The sequence below is a fragment of the Danio rerio genome, chromosome 9 (genome assembly GCF_049306965.1).
Source record: "Danio rerio strain Tuebingen ecotype United States chromosome 9, GRCz12tu, whole genome shotgun sequence".
NCBI lineage: Eukaryota > Metazoa > Chordata > Actinopteri > Cypriniformes > Danionidae > Danio > Danio rerio.
The window spans coordinates 3113369-3133508 of NC_133184.1; the positions used below are offsets into that span (position 1 = coordinate 3113369).

The 20140-nt window shown below is 39.6% G+C and overlaps 1 protein-coding gene across 7 annotated transcripts in view; it reads left to right on the forward strand.

The window, feature by feature from the left end:
* The window catches only part of ppp1r9ala (protein phosphatase 1 regulatory subunit 9A-like A), a 72569-nt gene that overhangs the window by 42621 nt on the left and 9808 nt on the right, over positions 1–20140 (forward strand). For 3 of the 7 annotated variants that reach the window (XM_695639.11, XM_009304433.5, XM_009304434.5), the window contains exons 7-16: positions 1637–1795; positions 2774–2827; positions 5822–6051; positions 8538–8634; positions 8721–8799; positions 11087–11241; positions 11326–11587; positions 14248–14299; positions 14415–14483; positions 15810–15999. In XM_695639.11, coding sequence (XP_700731.6) covers positions 1637–1795; positions 2774–2827; positions 5822–6051; positions 8538–8634; positions 8721–8799; positions 11087–11241; positions 11326–11587; positions 14248–14299; positions 14415–14483; positions 15810–15999 — 1347 coding nt within the window. Of the gene's footprint in view, positions 1–1636; positions 1796–2773; positions 2828–5821; positions 7304–7868; positions 8074–8537; positions 8635–8720; positions 8800–11086; positions 11242–11325; positions 11588–14247; positions 14300–14414; positions 14484–15809; positions 16000–20140 lie in introns of those variants that run through there. The other 4 variants (XM_009304432.5, XM_073912434.1, XM_073912435.1 and 1 more) reach the window with 2 other exon arrangements.

Sequence of the window (20140 nt, forward strand, 5' to 3'; positions counted from 1 at the left end):
AGTTATGGTTATTAGATGTTGATATGGTATCTAATGCTGTGTGGTAATTGATTAAATGTGATTTGAGGGCATTATCATAGTTCAACAATAAAATATTGTAGTTATTTTGTAATATAAAAAGGTGATGATTGCAGTTGTTTTTGGATAATTTACATGATTAAATATTATTCCCAAAATGGAGACATAATTTGTTGATTATTTCTAATTTTTACATTTTTATAATGCTTAAAACTGGTACTGTTTCTCTTTCAATTACACTTTGGCTATATTCAATCTATAAATTGGCCATGTGCAAATACATTTCTGTGAATTTGTGCATTTTACACGTTAAGATTGAATTAAGTATTTGATTTTTACATCATTAACAGTAGTTTTGGAAATCGAGCCATAGTTAGGATTTAATACAGTTTATAATAGTGATAACAAATTGACTATATTTCCTTTTTTCTTATTTTTGGATATCAGTGTGGTACACATAAATGAGTTGCGTCAAAAGTAATCTACAAGTAATCCAAAAGTAGTCCATATGCAGTACTAAATACAAGTAATAATCTACTAGATTATGTTTGTCATGTAATTCTGTCAGACTAAAGTATTTAAGTAACCAAACAGGACTAAAAAAACTGGTTAACTGTAGAATGGCGGCTTCCGGTTTCGTCATGTAGTAGAGAGACATGTTGTGTCAGCGCTCTGAGGCAATTTTCATTACTTTACGAATATAACACCTTTTTTTTGCAATTATTTTCTCTTTAACGGTTCACTTTTGTTAGAACAGTTGAAGTCAGAATTGAAGTTGAAGTCAGAATTATAAGCCCCCCTGAATTATTAGCACCCTTTTTTATTTTTCCCCCAATTTTTATTTAACGGAGAGATGTTTTTCAACACATTTCTAAACATAATCGTTTTAATAACTCATTTCTAATAACTGATTTATTTTATCTTTGCCATGATGACAGTAAACAATATTTGACTAGATATTTTTCTATACAGCTTAAAGGGCAATTTAAAGACTTAACTAGAGTAAATATGTTAATTAGACAGGTTAGGGTAATTAGGTAAGTTATTGTATATCGATTGTTTGTTCTGTAGACTATCTAAAAAAAAAATAGCTTAAAGCGGCTAATATTTTTTACCTTAAAATGGCATTTAAAAAAATGTAAACTGCCTTTATTATAGCCGAAATAAAACAAATAAGACTTTCTCAAGAACACAAAATATTATTGGAACTACTGTGAAAATTTTTTTGCTCTGTTACACATAACTTGGGAAATACTACAGTTGCAGAAGCATCTTCAGACATTTTCAACCATACATTAATTTCCCCAGAGCTGCTTTGTGTTCAGTGTTCACATGTATGCAAAACTATGCAAAAGTCCACCATGTTGTATGAGGAAACAGATTTGTGAGTCTATTCAGAACACAAATAGGCTTGTCTAGAGCTGCGCTCGGAACACTACGTTTGTGCTACCTTGCTGAGCAGGTACGCTCCTGAATACTGAATGGTTAATGTATTACCAGTACAACAAGAGGAAAATGAATCATGCTTTCGGTTATTAATGTTAATTCATAACTTATTTCTCAACTTTGCTCTATTTATGCACTGATTGTATTCGGTTGTGTGATTGTGTCTTCAAAGGACGAGCACTACGAGGACGAGGAGGAAGGGGGCGAGGATGGCATCCTGGGTTCCAGCTTCTGCGGTAGGAATGTGGAAGTGTACGATCTGCCCGAAAGTGAGGACATGTTCCTGCCCTCCAACATGGACACCACGCAGCTAACGTTCAGGTTTAAAGAGGTAACAGATCATCTGGGTTTTTTCAGTTCAATAACGATTAGGGCTAATATATCGTTATTATATACAGTGGGGGACATAAGTGTTGAACACGTCACTATTTCTGTCAGAAAACATCTTTCCAAAGGTGCTGCTGACTTGAAGTTTTCATCAGATGTTGATGACAACCAAAGAAATCCACATATGCAAGGAAAACAAATCTAATTAGTTTACAAATTAAGTTATTCATAATAAAATGAAATGATGAAGGGAAAAGTACACATGAAGAAAGGGAAGTCATGGAAAGTCCAGACAGCAGCTGAAATCTCTCAGTAGTTCTTCAGTATTCCTCAGCCCTTCCTCGGTGTATCAGCTGCTTCTGTCCAACATCTACATTAGCAGGAGGATGAAGATGAAACCAGGGTGGACATTTCAGCAAGACAATGATCCAAAACACAGCCAAGGAGACTCTCAGATGCTTTCAGAGAAAGAAAATCAAGCCGTAGAATGGCTCAGCCAATCACTTGATCCGAATCCAATAGAGAATACTAAATAAAGCTCAGATTTGATAGACGAGACCAGCAGAAGCATCAAGAGTTTGACACTCTGTTGGAGTCTGTGTACAACTCACACCTGAGCAATGCATGTGACTTCATTCCCCATATGAGAGGCGTCTTTAAGCTGCAGCACCAAAAAAAGCCTCTTATATAAAGTATTAAACACATTTCAGTAGTTCAGGACTTTCTCCTTGTGTCATTCCACTGTTATCACACACAACCTTTTTTTCCGTTTTGTTTTTGTTTTTTGTATGTGTGTATATTTACAATAAAATATGGTCTATATTGTGCTTTAATTTCAGCTACTTTGTACTTAATTTAAACATATTTCCATATATTTTTGTAATTCTGTGCATATTGTGCTTTAATTTTAGCTACATTTCACTGTCTGTTAACATATTTCTATTAGTTTTGTAACTCTGTCTATATTGTGCTTTAATTTCAGCTCCAGATAAAGCACACCATCGCAGAAGCTGAAGTGGATGAGCTGAAAGAGAGAGTATGAACCTGTAAACCATTTACATTTGAAATCAGAATCATTAGCCCTCCTGAATTTGAAGGACCCTATATTTCCCCTAATTTCTGTTTAACAGAAAGAAGATTTTTTACCACATTTCTAATCATAATAGTTTTAAAAATTCCTTTCTAATAACTGATTTATTTTATCCTTGCCATGATGACAGCAAATAATATTTTACTAGATATTTCAAGACACTTCTATACAGATTAAAGTGACATTTAAAGGCTTAACTAGGTTAAATTAGGTTAAAGTTAAATATTGTCTTGTAGATCTTAAATAATTTTAAATGCCTCTTAATTTTTCCTTTGTTTATGTAAAGCTTCCCAATCGATCCAACACACATCCAATCACCAATACATTTCGCTAAAACTTTTAGAAAAACTTCATATATAACTAATGTTTGAACATATCTGTTGTGTTTTTAAAGTTATGTTGAAAATATAGTATGTATAAAACTAGGGTCTGCTTATTTTGATACGTCATTTAAAATATGTGGCTAAGGAATAACTAATTATAATCAGTCTTTTAATAGGGTAGTTTTTTTCTGATCGGTTATTAAAAACAATCCTGAGCATTTAGTCCTATATAAGTCTGAAATTTTATTCTCGACGGTCTTGAAAATGTCTTCAACTCTGGTAGACAATCTGAAAAAAAATATTGCCTAAGGCAGGGGTTCTCAAACTTTTCAGCCCTTGACCCTCAAAATTGCAATGCCAGTGACTCTTGACCTCCAATATCCTCTGAGGTGGTAAATATATGACCTTTACACAGCAGCTCATAAATACAAATAGGCCCAAGTCTTTTCATCGTTTAATCTTGAATTTAATTTAGCCACTTTAAGACCATCCTCCATGTTCAGTCATGACCTGTGTTTATTTTTTAGTGCGTGAGTGCTGTAAAGGTGTCAGAAAGTTTAATTTGGTGCCATGAAATCAATGTGCTTCGGCTTTAATATAACATAATCACCCCAGGGCTTGCAAAAAAAAAACTGAAAGGCTGACGGCTTTTTATTTGCATGTTGTTGTTTTTAAAGTAACTATTAACTACTATTTTTATCTTCTGTAGATTATGGATAAAATATTCATTCATCCATTTTCTTTTCGGCGTAGTCCCTTCATTAATCTGGGGTCGCCACAGCAGAATGAACCGCCAACTTATCCAGCATTTTACGCAGCGGATGCCCTTCCAGGTGCAACCCATCTCTGGGAAACAATGGATAAAATATGGTCATTTTAATAGTTTAATACAGGGGTGTCAAACGTACGGCCCTCGGGCCGGATCAGGCCCGTAAACTAATTTAATGCGGCCCGCGAGATGATTATGTGAGCTGAAATGATTTCAATAAAATACACTGCTGTTCTGATTGTGTCCACTGGAGAGCGCAATAGCAAATTTAATTCCATCCCATCCAGAAGCCTGAATCAGCGTCAATTTGACAGCCATCTCAGAGAGAAAGACCTCATCCCTTATATTGAATCCGTCCAAGAAAACGAAACATTCGCGATCGATTAACCAGTGGAAAATCTTCCCTCGCTCTGCACGTTTCCTACTCCTGCGATCTGTCACTCATTCAGAAATTCTCACATGCTCTGCAGACCCATTGAGACGCGCCTTTTCCGCCTTTTCCGACCGTAGTTTCTGAATCTCCTAAAATGTCCAGAATTCAGGTTTTACTTTGCCATTCTAAAGTTGGCGTCATTTTTATGCATTTTTGCATTACCATTTCACAGTCAGGTGGGCACAGCCGCGAGAGAAACATTAAATGATTAATCATTTAATAAACGACTCAGATAAACTTTATAACCGGAAAGAACAAAATAACATCTTGAATGGCTGCAAAATATTTATGCACCATCAGAAAAGGTTAATCAACTAATTTGCCTTATTTAAATAATGTACACTTTTTAGTAATTATTATAGTTTTTTGCAATAATGTCTAATTTGATAAAAAATTTTCCTGATATTATTTCTCATTTGCTGCATATTTTAAAAATGTAATCATGCTAATGTATTACATACTTATACATTTCTAAAATGTTTTGACAATACTGTAAATGTCATTCTAATATGGCAACTTTAGAGAGAGAGAGAGAGAGAGAGCAGAGCAGCCTTTACCTGTGAGTGGGTGCACATGTCTCCTAAATAGCATAAAAATAAGAGAAATAGTGGATTTCTATTATTTCAACAGTCTTTTTAAAATAACTTTCAGTCATTGAAAAGAAAATGTGTATAACAGCGTCATAATGAATAAAAATCAAGTTAAAATTCACACTTTTTTTTGTTTGTTGCATGTAGTTGACCATTTATGTGCCGTGGGACAATCAGGCAACCACTGCAAGTATATTTCGAACCTGTGGGAAGCTCTGCACACTGAGATGACCTCAATAGGAAATGTAACTACTTTACGTTTTGTCAGTTTAGTGGCTATTTTGTTCAGTCATATGAAAATGTACCGTTTTAAAAAAGGAGGCGTGGTACCACCCCCCTCACCCTCCCAACCCCTCAGGATCCGGCCCACTTGAGAACAGATTTTATACCATCCGGCCCCTGACCTAAAATGAGTTTGACACCCCTGGTTTAATAAAATGAATTAGATTTTTGGAAATCACAAAGCGACCCCTTCTCATTGTCCCGCAGTCCCCTGGGGGGTCCCGACCCCCACTTTGGGAACCACCGGCTTAAGGGGGCTAATAATATTGACCTTAAAATGGCTTTAAAAAGTTAAAAACTGCTTCAATTCTAGCCAAAAATAAAACAAATCAGACTTTCTCCAGAAGAAATAAATATCCTAGGAAATACTGTGAACATTTCCTTGCTCTGTTAAACATCATTTGGGAAACATTCGAAACTAAAGAAACTAAAAATTCACAGGAGGGCGAATCATTTTGACTTCAGCTGTATATCATCCTGCTATATCAATCATACGGCAGTCTCCAGTGTGTTGTAATGGATGAAGTGTGTTTGCTGTCGCAGTTGCGGGAGTCCTCAGAGGAGCGTGCGGCGTGGGAGGCCAGAGAAGCTCAGTTAGAGAGGAGCGTTCAGGAGAACTCGGAGAGAATCGCTCAGATGGAGAAGAACTGGCTGGAAGCTCAGGCGCTTTGCAAAAGCATCAACGAACAGCTCAATGACACGCAGAGCCAGTATGAAGCGCTGGACAAAAAATACAGCAAAGCCAAGAAACTGCTCAAGGACTATCAGCAGAAGTGAGTCATGACGTCAGCACTCGATCAGTAAATCAAATGATTTGCCTTAATCTGAATAAGACAATGATATGATTACGGTGTTTACATGTTGTTTTTGAATGTTTCTCTTTTACATGTTATAATGCACTACCTGACAAAAGCCTTGTATTGATCCCAGTTTTAAGAGTAACAAATTATATTAAGCTTGACCAATAGTTGATCATTTGGGATCAAGTGGCAGAAGGTCGATTTTTCTGATAAATCATCTGTTGATCTGCATCTCAATCATCACATATACTGCAGAGGACCTACTGGAACTCGCAAAAAACCCATGTTTCTCATAGAAATCAGTCAAGTTTGGTGAAGGAAAAATCATAGTTTAGGGGTTACATTTTAGTATGGGGGCGCGCGAGAGATCTGCAACATCAACAGCCTGAGGAATCAAGACATTTGTGCTGCCCATTACGTTGCAAACCACAATGGAGGGCAAATTCTCCAGCAGGATAGCGCTCCTTCTCATACTTCAGCCTTCACATCAAAGCTCCTGAAAGCAGAAAAGCTCAAGGTGCTCCAGGATTGGCCAGCCCAGTCACCAGACATGAACATTATTGAGCATGTCTGGGGTGAGATGGAGGAGGCGCTGAAGATGAATTCAAATGATCTTGATGAACTCTGGGAGTCCTGCAGGAACACTTTCTTTGCCATTCCAGATGACTTTATTAATCAGTGATTTGTGTCATGTCAGAGATGTATGGATGCAGTCCTCCAAGCTCATGATGGAGTCAGACACAATATTCATTTTTTTATACAAGTCAATACAAACGACGTGGAATGCACAAAGCGTTTGTCGAAAATGTGCAAAATTCACATCTACCGCGTTTGGTGTGAACCCAGCCGTGTTGGCTAATCAGAAAGGAAAAAACAGCATGCACACTGATGTCATGAGACAAACACCAGCTGTAGTGCCCACACAACACTGTACCTGGAGTTTCAGAAAATCCTCACCCTGGCTAGATTTTTAGGAAAATTTCGGTTTCCGAAAATACTCCATTTTCTTGTGGACAAACAGGAAACTAGCTTCAAGTCCTTCAGACTGTACATAGTATTCATTTATTCATTCATTTTCTTTTTGGCTTAGTCCCTTTATCAATCTAGGGTCGCCACAGCGGAATGAACCGCCGACTTATCCAGCACGTTTTTTTACGCAGCTGATGCCCTTACAGCCACAACCCATCTCTGGGAAACATCCACACACACTCATTCACACTCAATAGCTGCGTTTCCACTATCGGGCCTAAAGCCTGGTTTATACTTCTGCGTCAAGTGACCGGCGTTACCCACGGCGCATGCAACGCCCGTAGCTGTGCATTTATACTTCTGCACGCTGTCTCTGTTGGTCTGCATTAACACTTCCGAAACGCTAGTTGGCAGTGAGGTGTAAATGTTCCTCTGTGTCGAGTTTCTTCTCTGCTGTTTTGCTTTTCCTGAACACTTCCGGGATGTACAAGTGGCTCAAACTTGCTCATTTTGAGGCAGGAACCGGCGGACGTGCAGCACCTTTAACTATGAGGTAAACACTAAACAAAACTTTCCATCCGGAGCTCCTTCACGGGACTCCACACTTGTAAACAATCGCTCCATTGGGCTCGCATCATTCACGCGGCTCTCGGTCCCGCCCAGACTCGTCAGCGCTACCAAGCCGACCAATCACAGAGCTTGCGCTACGCGTCGTTGCGACATGTAGTTACATTTTTTGAGAGGTGCACGTCAGTGACGGCGAAGGGCTATGCGTCAGCGCCGTAGCATACGCCGGCGTTTGACGCAGAAGTATAAATCAGCCTTAAAGCGAGCGAGCCAGGGTGAGCCAAGGCCAGTCGCATTTCCACTGTCACTTCCGGGGCCTAATTAGGCCAAATCGGGGCTTTCATGGGGCCAGCTGCCGGCCTTTTTCGGCCCGCCGAATACCTTGGGCCAAAGAGGGCCAGCTGGGCCTTCAGGGTGGAGTCAAAGGAGAGGCGGGTTTGATCGCACATGAGTACATGCGCCAACCAAACAAACAAATAAATAAATAAATAAGGGAAAGAAAACATCTAACCTTATGGGGTCTTTTTGCGTATGATCACCCTTATGTATCCCTTTTAAATGTAAGAGTGTTGCATAAAATAATAAAGTAGTTTTAATTTATAGTGACATTCTTTGCTGCCTCACACTTATACACTACGGACAATTTAGCCTACCCAATTCACCTGTACTGCATGTCTTTGGACTGTGGGGAAAACGGGAGCATCCGGAGGAAACCCACGCGAACGCAGGTAGAACATGCAAACTCCACATAGAAATGCCAACTGATCCAGCTGAGGCTCAAACCAGCGACCTTCTTGCTGTGAGGCGAGAGCACTACCTACTGCGCCGCCGCATCACCTGTACATAGTATTTTAGCTTGTAATTTATAAATGTAATGATTAGTACAACTTTTCTGATTGGCTGGACGTGTTTGTGTCCTGTAGAGAGGCGGAGTTTGAGCAGAGGGAGGAGGAGTTAAAGAGGTCTCTGGATGAAAGAGAGAGCGCATATAAGAGTCAGATCGAGGATCTGCAGCGAAGGGTGAGAACTCACATCATACAGACAAAATCACTCGCACATAAAGCATCCATGTTTTCTGATACCCGTCTCTCCATTTCTCTGAATAGCTGGCGAAACTCGAATCTGGCCGTGGTCATAATGAGTCTTCATTGTCGGGCAGCAAGTCTGCAGATTCACTTCTGCTGGGTGAGTTACTGTAAAGCTGATTTTTAATGCCTTTTTAATTAATTTTGGCAATGTAAATGTGTATTATGTCATTTTAATTAGTTTTTATTTAAATGACTATACAATTTAAATTTATTTTTAATTGAGCTTTAGTTTTAGTTTGTTACATATTATATTTATATAGTACTTTTCCATTATTGTTATATTGTTAGTTTACTATAATAATCCTACAGACAAGATACAAAGCACATGATTATTTGTATAGGATTTTTTGGCTGTTCATAAAAAATTCACCATCACAGCAAAGTTTGTCACTATTTGCACCTCCCCCAATTTTTTCATCTGTGCCAAAAGTGTTATATTTTTGCTAGTTTCTGCCCAGTGCATCAGAGCATTTGCTTTTGCACCCATTTTTGCGCACATGGGTTCAGGCACACTGTTGTGCATTTTGTTTTTTTGAGGCGACTGAAATTGCAATCGACCATCTAAAAGCTGGTCAAAAGTTAATAGCGTAGTTTTTTGTTTGTTTTTGTTTTGTTATTTAAAGAGAACATCAGTGATATGCGCGTCCGCATGTACATGCTGCTTATTACACACACAGGGATGCGCAGCAGCTCACATCTATCGTTCGTTCATTCATTCATTCATTGTCCTGTCGGCTTAGTCCGTTTATGCCCTTCCAGCCGCAACCCATCTCTGGGAAACATACACATACACATTCACACACATACTCGTACACTACGGACAATTTAGCCAACCCAATTCACCTGTACCGCATGTCTTTGGACTGGAAACCCGAGGAAACCCACGCGAACACAGGGAGAACATGCAAACTCCACACAGAAACGCCAACTGAGCCGAGGATTGAACCGGCGACCTTCTTGCTGTGAGCCGACAGCACTACCTACTGCGCCACTGCATCGTTCACAACTATCGTTAAAAAAGAAAATAAAACAGAATGTAAAATTAAACTATTATAATTGTCTAAATAAATACAAAAACTGCTACATCCTTCCACACCTTCTTCACCTCAGGGGGCTTCGGTGAATCCGACCCATTCTATAGATGCCCTGCTTGCTTTAACCTCATGCAGAAGCAGATCCATTTCTTCGCTACTGAAGTGTTCATTTGTTCCTCTTACAAACTCTGCCATGTAAATAGAGAATGCCCAGATCCCTCTTGAAGAGAATAGGAAACGAGACTCTGATTGACTTAATGCACATTATGCCCAAAATAAACTCATTAAGATAATGACAACTGTTTAAGAACATGCGCTGCATACTCATACTATTTTTCCTGTCCTTAAAATAGCATGGATTTGGACACATCATAAGTGCACCTACACCAGGGTTTCCCAACCCTGTTCCTGGAGGCACACCAGCAGTAATATTTGGGATGTCTCTCTTATCTGACCCATTAACTTCAGGCTTTGGAGCCTCTTCTTATGTTCTGATGAGTTGATTCAGGCGTGTTTGATTAGGGAGAGGTTAACAATGTGTACTGTTGGTGTGCCTTTAGGAACAGGGTTGGGAAACACTGACCTACACCATGCATTTTAGACTATGCACTTAGAGCCTTAAGCCTGATTTATACTTGTGCGTCAGGTGACCGGCGTAACCCACAGCGCAGGCAACGCGCGTGGCTGTGCATTTATACTTCTGCGCGCTGTCTCTGTCGGTCTGCATTAACACTTCCGAAACGCTAGTTGGCAGTGAGGTGTAAATGTTCCTCTGTGTCGAGTTTCTTCGCTGCTGTTTTGCTTTTCCTGAACACTTCCGGGATGTACAAGTGGCTCAAACTCGCTCATTTTGAGGCAGGAACCGGCGGACGTGCAACAACTTTAACTATGAGGTAAACACTAAACAAAACTTTCCATCCGGAGCTCCTTCACGGGACTCCACACTTGTAAACAATCGCTCACGCCATTCGCGCGGCTCTCGGTCCCGCCCAGACTTATCAGCGCTACCAAGCCGACCAATCACAGAGCTTACGCTACTCGTCGTTGCGACGTGTAGTTACATTTTTTGAGAGGTGCACGTCAGTGACGGCGACAGCCACGGTGAAGGGCTATGCGTCAGCATCGTAGCATACACCGGTGTTTGACGCAGAAGTATAAATCAGCCTTTAAGTGATTCACCTAGAGTTCTCATATCATTTGGTGAAGCAATCCTCAATTAAACCAGACCTACTTGTGCAAAACTGAGCATCTAACATTCGGCCTATACTCCACTGTAAAGTGAAGGGAATTATAGAGCAATTGAAAAAATGGGATCTCTATTGCTGATATGAGTTGATATTAATTATTCAGCAGGAGCAGACTGGAGTGGGATGGTTCCCGAGACAGAGCGTTTGGACACCAGCGCTCACCGTGCAAGGGCCCAGCTGGCCCAGAGATCCAAACGACAGCCCCCGTCCCGCAGTAAACTCAAGGAGACCCTCAGCTCCCCTGGCGGACGCCCACAGGTCACAGAGAGCTTTCTAGATTACTATAAAAGCCTTGCGGTTATTATTTTGGACTTTAACATTGACTTTGGATGTGTCTTTTAGGGTGATGATGAGAGCGAGTCATTGAGTCCTGAGTCTCCACTGCTTCGCAGGAGATCCTTCCAGGAAAGTTTGTCCCTGCCCGTGGTAATTTCTTCACCTACAAACCAACCCAAGAATGAAGGATCTGTCATGAGCAGCAGCCAATCAGGGCAGAGAGATCCACAGAGCCCCGCCGTCTCTCCCCCAAAAGACTCCTCCCCCTCGAGCTTCGCACGCAACGTAAAGAAGAGAGAGTCCAAAGGGAAAGGCAAAGAGGTCAAAGGTAAAAAAAAAAAAAAAGCCCAGGGGAACATACATGTAGGGCTTTATTCTGTGAGAACAACCGGCTAGATGTACATTATACCTTACTTATTGCACTCTGGAATGCTTGATTCTTATTGGTCAGTCACAACATTCCAAGGTATGTTATTCCCAAATAACAACTGCCGAAACTAATAACACCGGCTCATCCGGGTACTTGGAATCACCTTGGATGTTAGGGAATACATTCACATCCATATGCTTATCTGTAACGTCACTGTTTTTGACTGTTTGGCGCCATCTTGTGACTGAATAATGCATAGGTTAGTGTTGGCTGCATTTAGCCGTTTATGTTTCTGTCAGCTTTGTTTAATTCATGTTATGGTAAATTATTACAGCTCAGATCAATGTTTTCTGTCTATTTGTTTAGCTTTGTGGCAAGTAGTCGTGTGATAAGTTTGATAACGCATCCAGCCAGTTGTTTTCGCAATATAAAGCGCTTTAGACTTGTACTACAGCTGCTGATAAACTTGTAGGGCTTTATTCTGTGAGAACAGCCGGCTAGATGTACATTATACCTTACTTTTTACACTCTGGAGTACTTGATTCTGATCAGTTACAACATTCTAAGGTATGTTATTCCCAGATAACAACCGCTGAAACTAATAACACCGGCTCATCCGAGTACTTGGAATCACCTTTACTCTCAGTGAATACGTTCACATCCATATGCTAATCTGTAACATCACTGTTTTTGACTGTTTGGCGCCATCTTGTGACTGAATAATGCATAGGTTAGTGTTGGCTGCATTTAGCCGTTTATGTTTCTGTCAGCTTTGTTTAATTTTAGTTATGGTAAATTATTACAGCTCAGATCAATGTTTTGTGTCTATTTGTTTAGCTTTGTGGCAAGTAGTCGTGTGATAAGTTTGATAACGCATCCAGCCAGTTATTTTCGCAATATAAAGCGCTTTAGACTTGTACTACAGCTGCTGATAAACTTGTAGGGCTTTATTCTGTGAGAACAGCTGGCTAGATGTACATTATACCTTACTTATTACACTCTGGAGTACTTGATTCTGATTAGTTACAACATTCTAAGGTATGTTATTCCCAGATAACAACCGCTGAAACTAATAACACCGGCTCATCCGAGTACTTGGAATCACCTTGACTGTCAGTTAACACGTTCACATCCATATGCTAATCTGTAACGTCACTGTTTTTGACTGTTTGGTGCCATCTTGTGACTGAATAATGCATAGGTTAGTGTTGGCTGCATTAAGCCATTCATATTTCTGTCAGCTTTGTTTAATGCAAGGAATATTAAAATGTTACTGCTTGGATCAATGTTTTGTGTCTAATTGTTTAGTTTTGTGGCAGGTAGTCATGTAATAATCTTGATAACGTACATCCAGCCAGTTATTTTCATAGAATAAAGCAATTTAGTGTTATAAAACTGCTGCTAATAAACTTGTAAGGCTTTATTCTGTGAGAACAGCCGGCTAGATGTACATTATACCTTACTTATTACACTCTGGAGTACTTGATTCTGATCAGTCACAGCATTCTAATGTATGTTATTCCCAGATAACAACTGCTGAAACTAACACCAGCTCATCCGGGTACTTGAAATAATCTTGACTGTCTGTTAATACGTTCACATCCATATGCTAATGTGTAACGTCACTGTTTTTGACTGTTTGGCGCCATCTTGTGACTGAATAATGCATAGGTTAGTGTTGACTGCATTTAGCCATTATTATAGCCTAACTATACAGGCGTTACAGATAAGCATATGGATATGAATGTATTCCCTAACATTCAAGATGATTCCAAGTACCCGGATGGGCCGGTGTTATTAGTTTCGGCAGTTGTTGTTTGGGAATAACATACCTTGGAATGTTGTGACTGACCAATAAGAATCAAGTAGTCCAGAGTGCAATAAGTAATGTACATCTAGCCGGTTGTTCTCACAGAATAACGCCCTACAAGCCTTGTTACACTCTGGAATACTTGATTCTGATCAGTTACAACATTCCAAGGTATGTTATTCCCAGATAACAACTGCCGAAACTAATAACACCAGCTCACCCGGTTACTTGGAATCACCTTGACTCTCAGTGAATGCATTCACATCCATATGCTAATCTGTAACACCACTCTTTTTGACTGTTTGGATATCATTGAATATCATTGCGCCTGCCCTGCTGCAGCCGTGGTACGCCAGCACAATTGCTTGAATATTACACCAGAATGAGACTATAGACCCTATTAGCCTAGAAAATAACTTTTTTAGTTTCCGTCAGTGTTAGTACACGTAAAAAAGGATCAAGCTTTAAATAGGATAATTATCTAAACAAGTTTTTTACATTTTTGAGGGAGATGTTAATGGTCTAATCTGATTCAGTGGTCTATGCTAAGCTAAGCTAAAAGTGCTTCAGTTTTACCCGAAGATCAGCTGAATGGATTTATAAATAGCAAAGCTCAACTGTTTAACTCTTTATTTTCCTAAATAGTCAGGTGTTTATTTAATGAAAAGCATCCATTTAAGTGAATTTGCTCTAAAGAGTTTCTCTAAGAAACATAATTGCACAAAATGCTAATCGGTCTATGTTCACATCGCCATGATTTGTTTCTCTGTATTCTGAGTCTCTCATACAAACGTGTTATGTCTTTCAGACGAGTCTAACGATGCAGCTGGAAAAACCAAAAGAAGATTCCCAGATTTTGGGTAGGTGCACAAAATCGTCCTCACAAACAGCTCAGGCAATCTTTAAATAAGATTTGTTATAGATTTATAGATTTATGCGTTTATTGTATGTTTCTGATTGGGTTGTTTTTGACAGCGGTTTAAGAAAATCTGGAGGAAAAGGGAAGAAACTAAACAAAGAATCCAGAGCATCACTGGACAGCAGGTACACACATATCACATGGTTATACACTCACCGGCCACTTTATTAGGTACACCTTACAAGTACCGAGTTGGACCCCCATTTCCCTTCAGAACTGCCCTAATCCTTGGTGGCATAGCTACTGGAAATATTGGAGAGATTTTGCTCCTTATTGACATGATAGCATAAATCAGTTGCTGCAGATTTGTCAGCTGCACATCCATGATGCGAGTTCCACCACATCCCAAAGGTGCTCTATTGAATTGAGATCTGGTGACTGTGGAGGCCATTTGAGTACAGTGAAATCATTGTCATGTTCAAGAAAGCAGTCTGAGATTATTCACTCTTTATCACATGGCGCGTTATCCTGCTGGAGGTAGCCATCAAAAGATGGAGACACTGTGGTCATAAAGAGATGGACATGGTCAGCAACAATACACTGGTTCAGAGATGCTCTTCTGCAGACCTTGGTTGTAAGGATGTTTGATTTACTGTTGCCTTTCTATCAGCTGGAACCAGTCTGGCCATTCTCCTCTGACCTCCGGCATCAACAAGGCATTTGCGCCCACAGAACTGCTGCTCACTGGATATTTTCTATTTTTCAGACCATTCAGAGATGGTTGTGCGTGAAAATCACAGTAGATCAGCAGTTTCTGAAATACTCAGACCAGACCGTCTGACAGCAACCGCCATGCCAAAGTCACTTAAATCATCTTTCTTTCCCATTCTGATGCTCGGTTGACCATGTCTACATGCCTACACGCATCGAGTTACTGCCCTGTGATTGGCTGATTAGACATTTGCAGAGCGGTTGGAAAGGTGTACCTAATAAAGTGGCCAGTGAGTACATTTATAGTGGATTCAATTTCATTTAATGTTGTTCATGTGAAAACTATTTCCTAAAAATCTGTTTGGAAGCACATTAGCTGTGTTTATATTTACCCCAGTGTGTTTTTTCCTCAGTTTTTGTGAGCATAGATTATCTAGATCTGACCGCCACATCAGAACGTCTAGTTCAGCGGTGTCCACACTCGGTCCTGGATTGCTGGTGTCCTAGAGAGTTTAGCTCCAACCCTAATCAAACACTCCCGAACAAGCTAATCAAGCTCTTACTAGATATACTAGAAACTTCCAGGTAGGTGTGCTGAAGCAAGTTAGAGCTAAGATCAGCAGGACACCGGCCCTCCAGGACCAACTTTGGACACCCCTGGTCTAGTTAAAAAGCTAATAGTTCTAAAACAATTTAAATGTAAATGATTTACTTGATGTAAGATATTTCTGCTCAGATTATAAGTGCATATTTCAACATTGTTCGTTACACCCATTAGTACACTGATCTTGTGTTTGTAGGGGTTCAGCAGAGTTACTGGAGGAGTCGGGGGTCCGTGTTTCCCCCTCAGAGTCCATGACCTCCATCCCCACCTGCATGCCCTTCAGCTGGTTTGGGGAGAAGGATAAAGAGCGTGACAGAGAGTCCTCATCCAGCAGTCTACCGTACGCCACTGCAGACGCCAGCACTGAACACAACTCCAAGAACAAGGTGACCGTTTAATCTCACACAGCCCTCTCCCGCTTTGAATAGTTCTCAGAACTATTATACAGTTGAAGTCAGAATTATTAGCTCCCTTGAATATTTCTTCCTAATTTCTGTTTAACGGAAAGATCTTTTTCAACACATTTCTAATCATAATAGTTTTAATAACTCATATCTAATAACTGATTTCTTTTATCTTTGCCATGATGACAGTTAATAATATTTGACTAGATATTCTTCAGGATACTGGTATTCAGCTTTAAGTGACATTTAAAGGCTTAAATAGGTTAAAGTTATTGTAATTAGGCAAGTTATTGTATAACAGTGGCTCGTTCTGTAGAGAATTGAAAACAAATACAGCTTAAGGGGGCTAATAATATTGACCTTAAAATGGTTTTAAAACAATTAAAAGCTGCTTTCATTCTAGCCGAAATAAAACAAATAAGACTTTCTCCAGAAGAAAAAATATTATAGGAAATACTGTGAAAATTTCTTGAATCTGTTAAACACCATTTGGGAAATATGATATCTTATAAATTTTGACTTCAATCTTTAACGTGAATTTGATTGTATTCAATTTATCCACTTTTTCTTTGAAAATAGGCTCATTTTACAATCATTCTTAGCTGATTTCCAAATCTTGCGGAAGCACTTTTAGCTTAGCTTAGCATAGATCATTGAATCGGATTAGACCATTAGCATCTTGATATAAATTCTCAAACAGTTTCAATAATCTTCCTATTTAAAGCTTGACTCCTCTGTAGTTACATCATGCAGTAAAACAGACGGAAAGTTAATAGTTGTATTTTGTGGGCTGATGTGACCAGGAACTATACTCTTAATCTGGCGTAATAATCAAGGAACTTAGCTGTTGCACCATTGGCTGCAGTATGCGCAATGATATTATGCAGCGTTACCGGCAAATGCTTGCTGTGCAAGCAGATAGTCACATTGGAAGTTACCAAGCCTGGGACTATTTTCAGGTGCTGTGTAATATCAGATCAATATCATGCAGCCAATGGTACGGCAGTAAAATTCTTTGATTATTACACCAGAATTAGAGTGTACTTTCTAGCCATATCGGCCTACAAAATACAAAAAAAATAATTATTATGTCTGTCTTAGTACACAACAAACTACAAAAGAGTCCAGCTTTAGACAAAATTAGAATTACTTTAGAAAATTATGGAAACTCATTTTTAACAAGATGCTAATGGTCTAATCCGATTCAATGATCTATGCTAAGCTAAGCTAATAGTGCTCCAGTCAGACTTGGATAAAATAAAAATGGTAAAATTCATCTGTTTTACTCAAAAGGAGTTATAAAATGAGCATATTTCTAAAAAAAAAAAAAAAAAAAGTGGAGTGTTCCTTCAAAGCACAACACCCTCAGTTGTAGAAAAGTTATTGTAGTAAAACTAAAAAGGCTAGAATTTGCGACGTAGAAGTTTTGTGCTTTAGTGTTTGAGTGCACTGTAAAAACAGGAATATTAGTGTTTAGTAATAAAATTCAGCCTGGTAAATGACCTCAAACACAACATGTTTGTTTTAGGACAGGGCTGCTCAACCCTGTTCCTGGGGATCTACCTTCCTGCAGATTTCAGTTGCAACCCTGATCAAACACACCTGCCTGCAATTATCAAGTGCTGTTCAGATCCTATTTAATTGGTTCAGGTGTGTTTGATCAGGGTTGGAGCTGAACTTTCCAGAAGGGTAGATCTCCAGGAACAGGGTTGCGCAGCCCTGTTTTAGGCACTGCTGGTGTGTATATGGCGTGTTCTACAAACAGGACAAAACGGCTACATGAGCTGTAATTTTTCTTTTTAATAACTAAAATCTAAAGATTGTAATCAAGTTAAAATGTGTTTAGAACTGTTATTCACTCAGTTTATGTCATACCTGCCAACATTCGGATCATAAAATCCGGGAGATTTTATCCGGGGGTGCGGGCAAAGGGGGTTTGGGGGGTGCGCTAAGTGAAGAACGGGGGCTCGGGAAAAACCAAAAAGCTGAGGAGCGGGATGGGTGGAATTCTGGGAGTTTTTCCGGGAGACAGAACAATACGGGAGATGGGTCTGAGATAAGAGAGACTCCCGGAAAAAACGGGAGTGTTGGCAGGTATGGTTTATGTGTTAGATAACTGTTTGTCTAATATTTCTAATGTTTATAAAGAGCAAAAGGATTTTAACTTCTGTGTATTTGTGCTTAAAAAGAAAAGCCAAAGTTACCATTTACGTTAAAGGTAAAAGGTTAAAGGTCAATGAAATTATGATTTTTTTTGTATTAAAAAACAGTAACAGCAATATTGTGAATATTTAATGTGCATACATATATACACACACATACAGTAGGGAAATAAGTATTGAAGGCGTCATCGTTTTCTCAGAAAAAATATTTCTAAATGGTGCTGCTGACTTGAAGTTTTCACCAAATGTTGGTGAAAGCCAAAGAAATCCATATAGGCAAAGAAAACTATTCTAATTAGTTTACAAATGAAGTTATGTGTAATAAAATGACACAGGGAAAACCTATTAAACACATGAAGAAAGGGAGGTCATGGAAATCCCAGACAGCAGCTGAAATCTCTCAGTAGTTCTTTAGCATCCCTCTGCTCTTCCTCAGTGTAAATGAATATCAGCTGCTTCAGTCCAACATCTACATTAGCAGGAGGATGAAGATGAACTCAGGGTGGATATTTCAGCAAGATAATAATCCAAAACACTGCCAAGGAGACTCTCAGATGCTTTCAGAGAACGAAAATCAAGCTGTAGAATGGCCCAGCCAATCACCTGAGCTGAATCCAATAGAGAATACTAAATAAAGCTCAGATTTGATAGACGAGACCAGCAGAAGCATCAAGAGTTTGACACTCTGTTGAAGTCTGTGTACAACTCACACCTGAGCAACGCATGTGTCTTCATTCTCCATATGAGAGGCGTCTTTAAGCTGCAGACACTAGGGATGTAACGGTATTGTAAATACCGTCATACCGCAATATTAATTTTTTTCGATATTACCGAAGTCGCATGACTCGGTAAAACTATAGGTCTTCTGAGAAAATTTGCTCAGGCGAATGAAGCGAACGGGAGGTAGCTTAAACTACATTTCCCATCAGCCCAGGCGTGGCCATAATCCTTTGCGGTCTGTTGTCGCTACAGATCCAGTAATGCGGAAATGGAGTGTGCTGCTAGTAGCGGAGATGAAAAAAAGATGGAAATGATCGAACCTAAAGCGGGTGTTGTCGCCGCGCGCGTACTGAATAGCAGTGTTGTCGCGCGCGTTCTGATCAGCTGTGTTGTCGTGCGCGTATTGTAAAGCGCCGAGGGGGGGCTGGACGGAGGTTGTGTCGCGTCGCGGGGGCACTTTTGATCGTTTTGGAAGGGCATTTTCTATCCAAGACTAAAAAGGGCATGTACACTGCACAGTTTGAGCCCTATGTGTGCACATGCCTGCAAGTTGGGGAATACGACTAATAGCAGTCATGGGGACTGCAGAAACACAGCACACTGTTCAGATTGATGCAGACATTGACTTGTACCGCAAAGAGATCTCTATCTCACTCATGGTTTGTCTTCTCAAGTGGAGGAAAGACAATGCACAACGTTACCCACTGCTGTCAACCTGCGCCAAGTCATATCTCTGTCCCAGAAACCTCAGTCCCAAATGAGAGGGTTTTTTTTCTGTTGCAGGGGACATTGTAAATGCCCAGAGATACCAGCTTTTACCAGATTATATTTATATGATAATTTTCCTTTAAACCCATCTCTATCTAAGTGAGTGAGTGATTAAATGTTGAATGTGATGAGTTTTCAACAATACTTAATTGAAACTTTATTTTTTTTTACATGGTTTAATAATGTTTTGTTATTAAAATTGAAGTTCCTGTTTCAAAGCTAACAGATAGATGGCTAATTTGTATGTCATTGACACTTTTGGCACTTTTTTGGAGTATTTTCATAAGTTTTGTTTTTCCTGTAAATGGTTCAATAAATACCGTACCGTGACATTCATACCGAGGTATTACCGTACCGTGAAATTCTGATACCGTTACATCCCTAGCAGACACCAAAAAAAAGCCTCTAATATAAAGTATTAAACACGTTTCAGTAGTTCAGTGCTTTCTCCTTGTGTCATTTCATTGCTATTA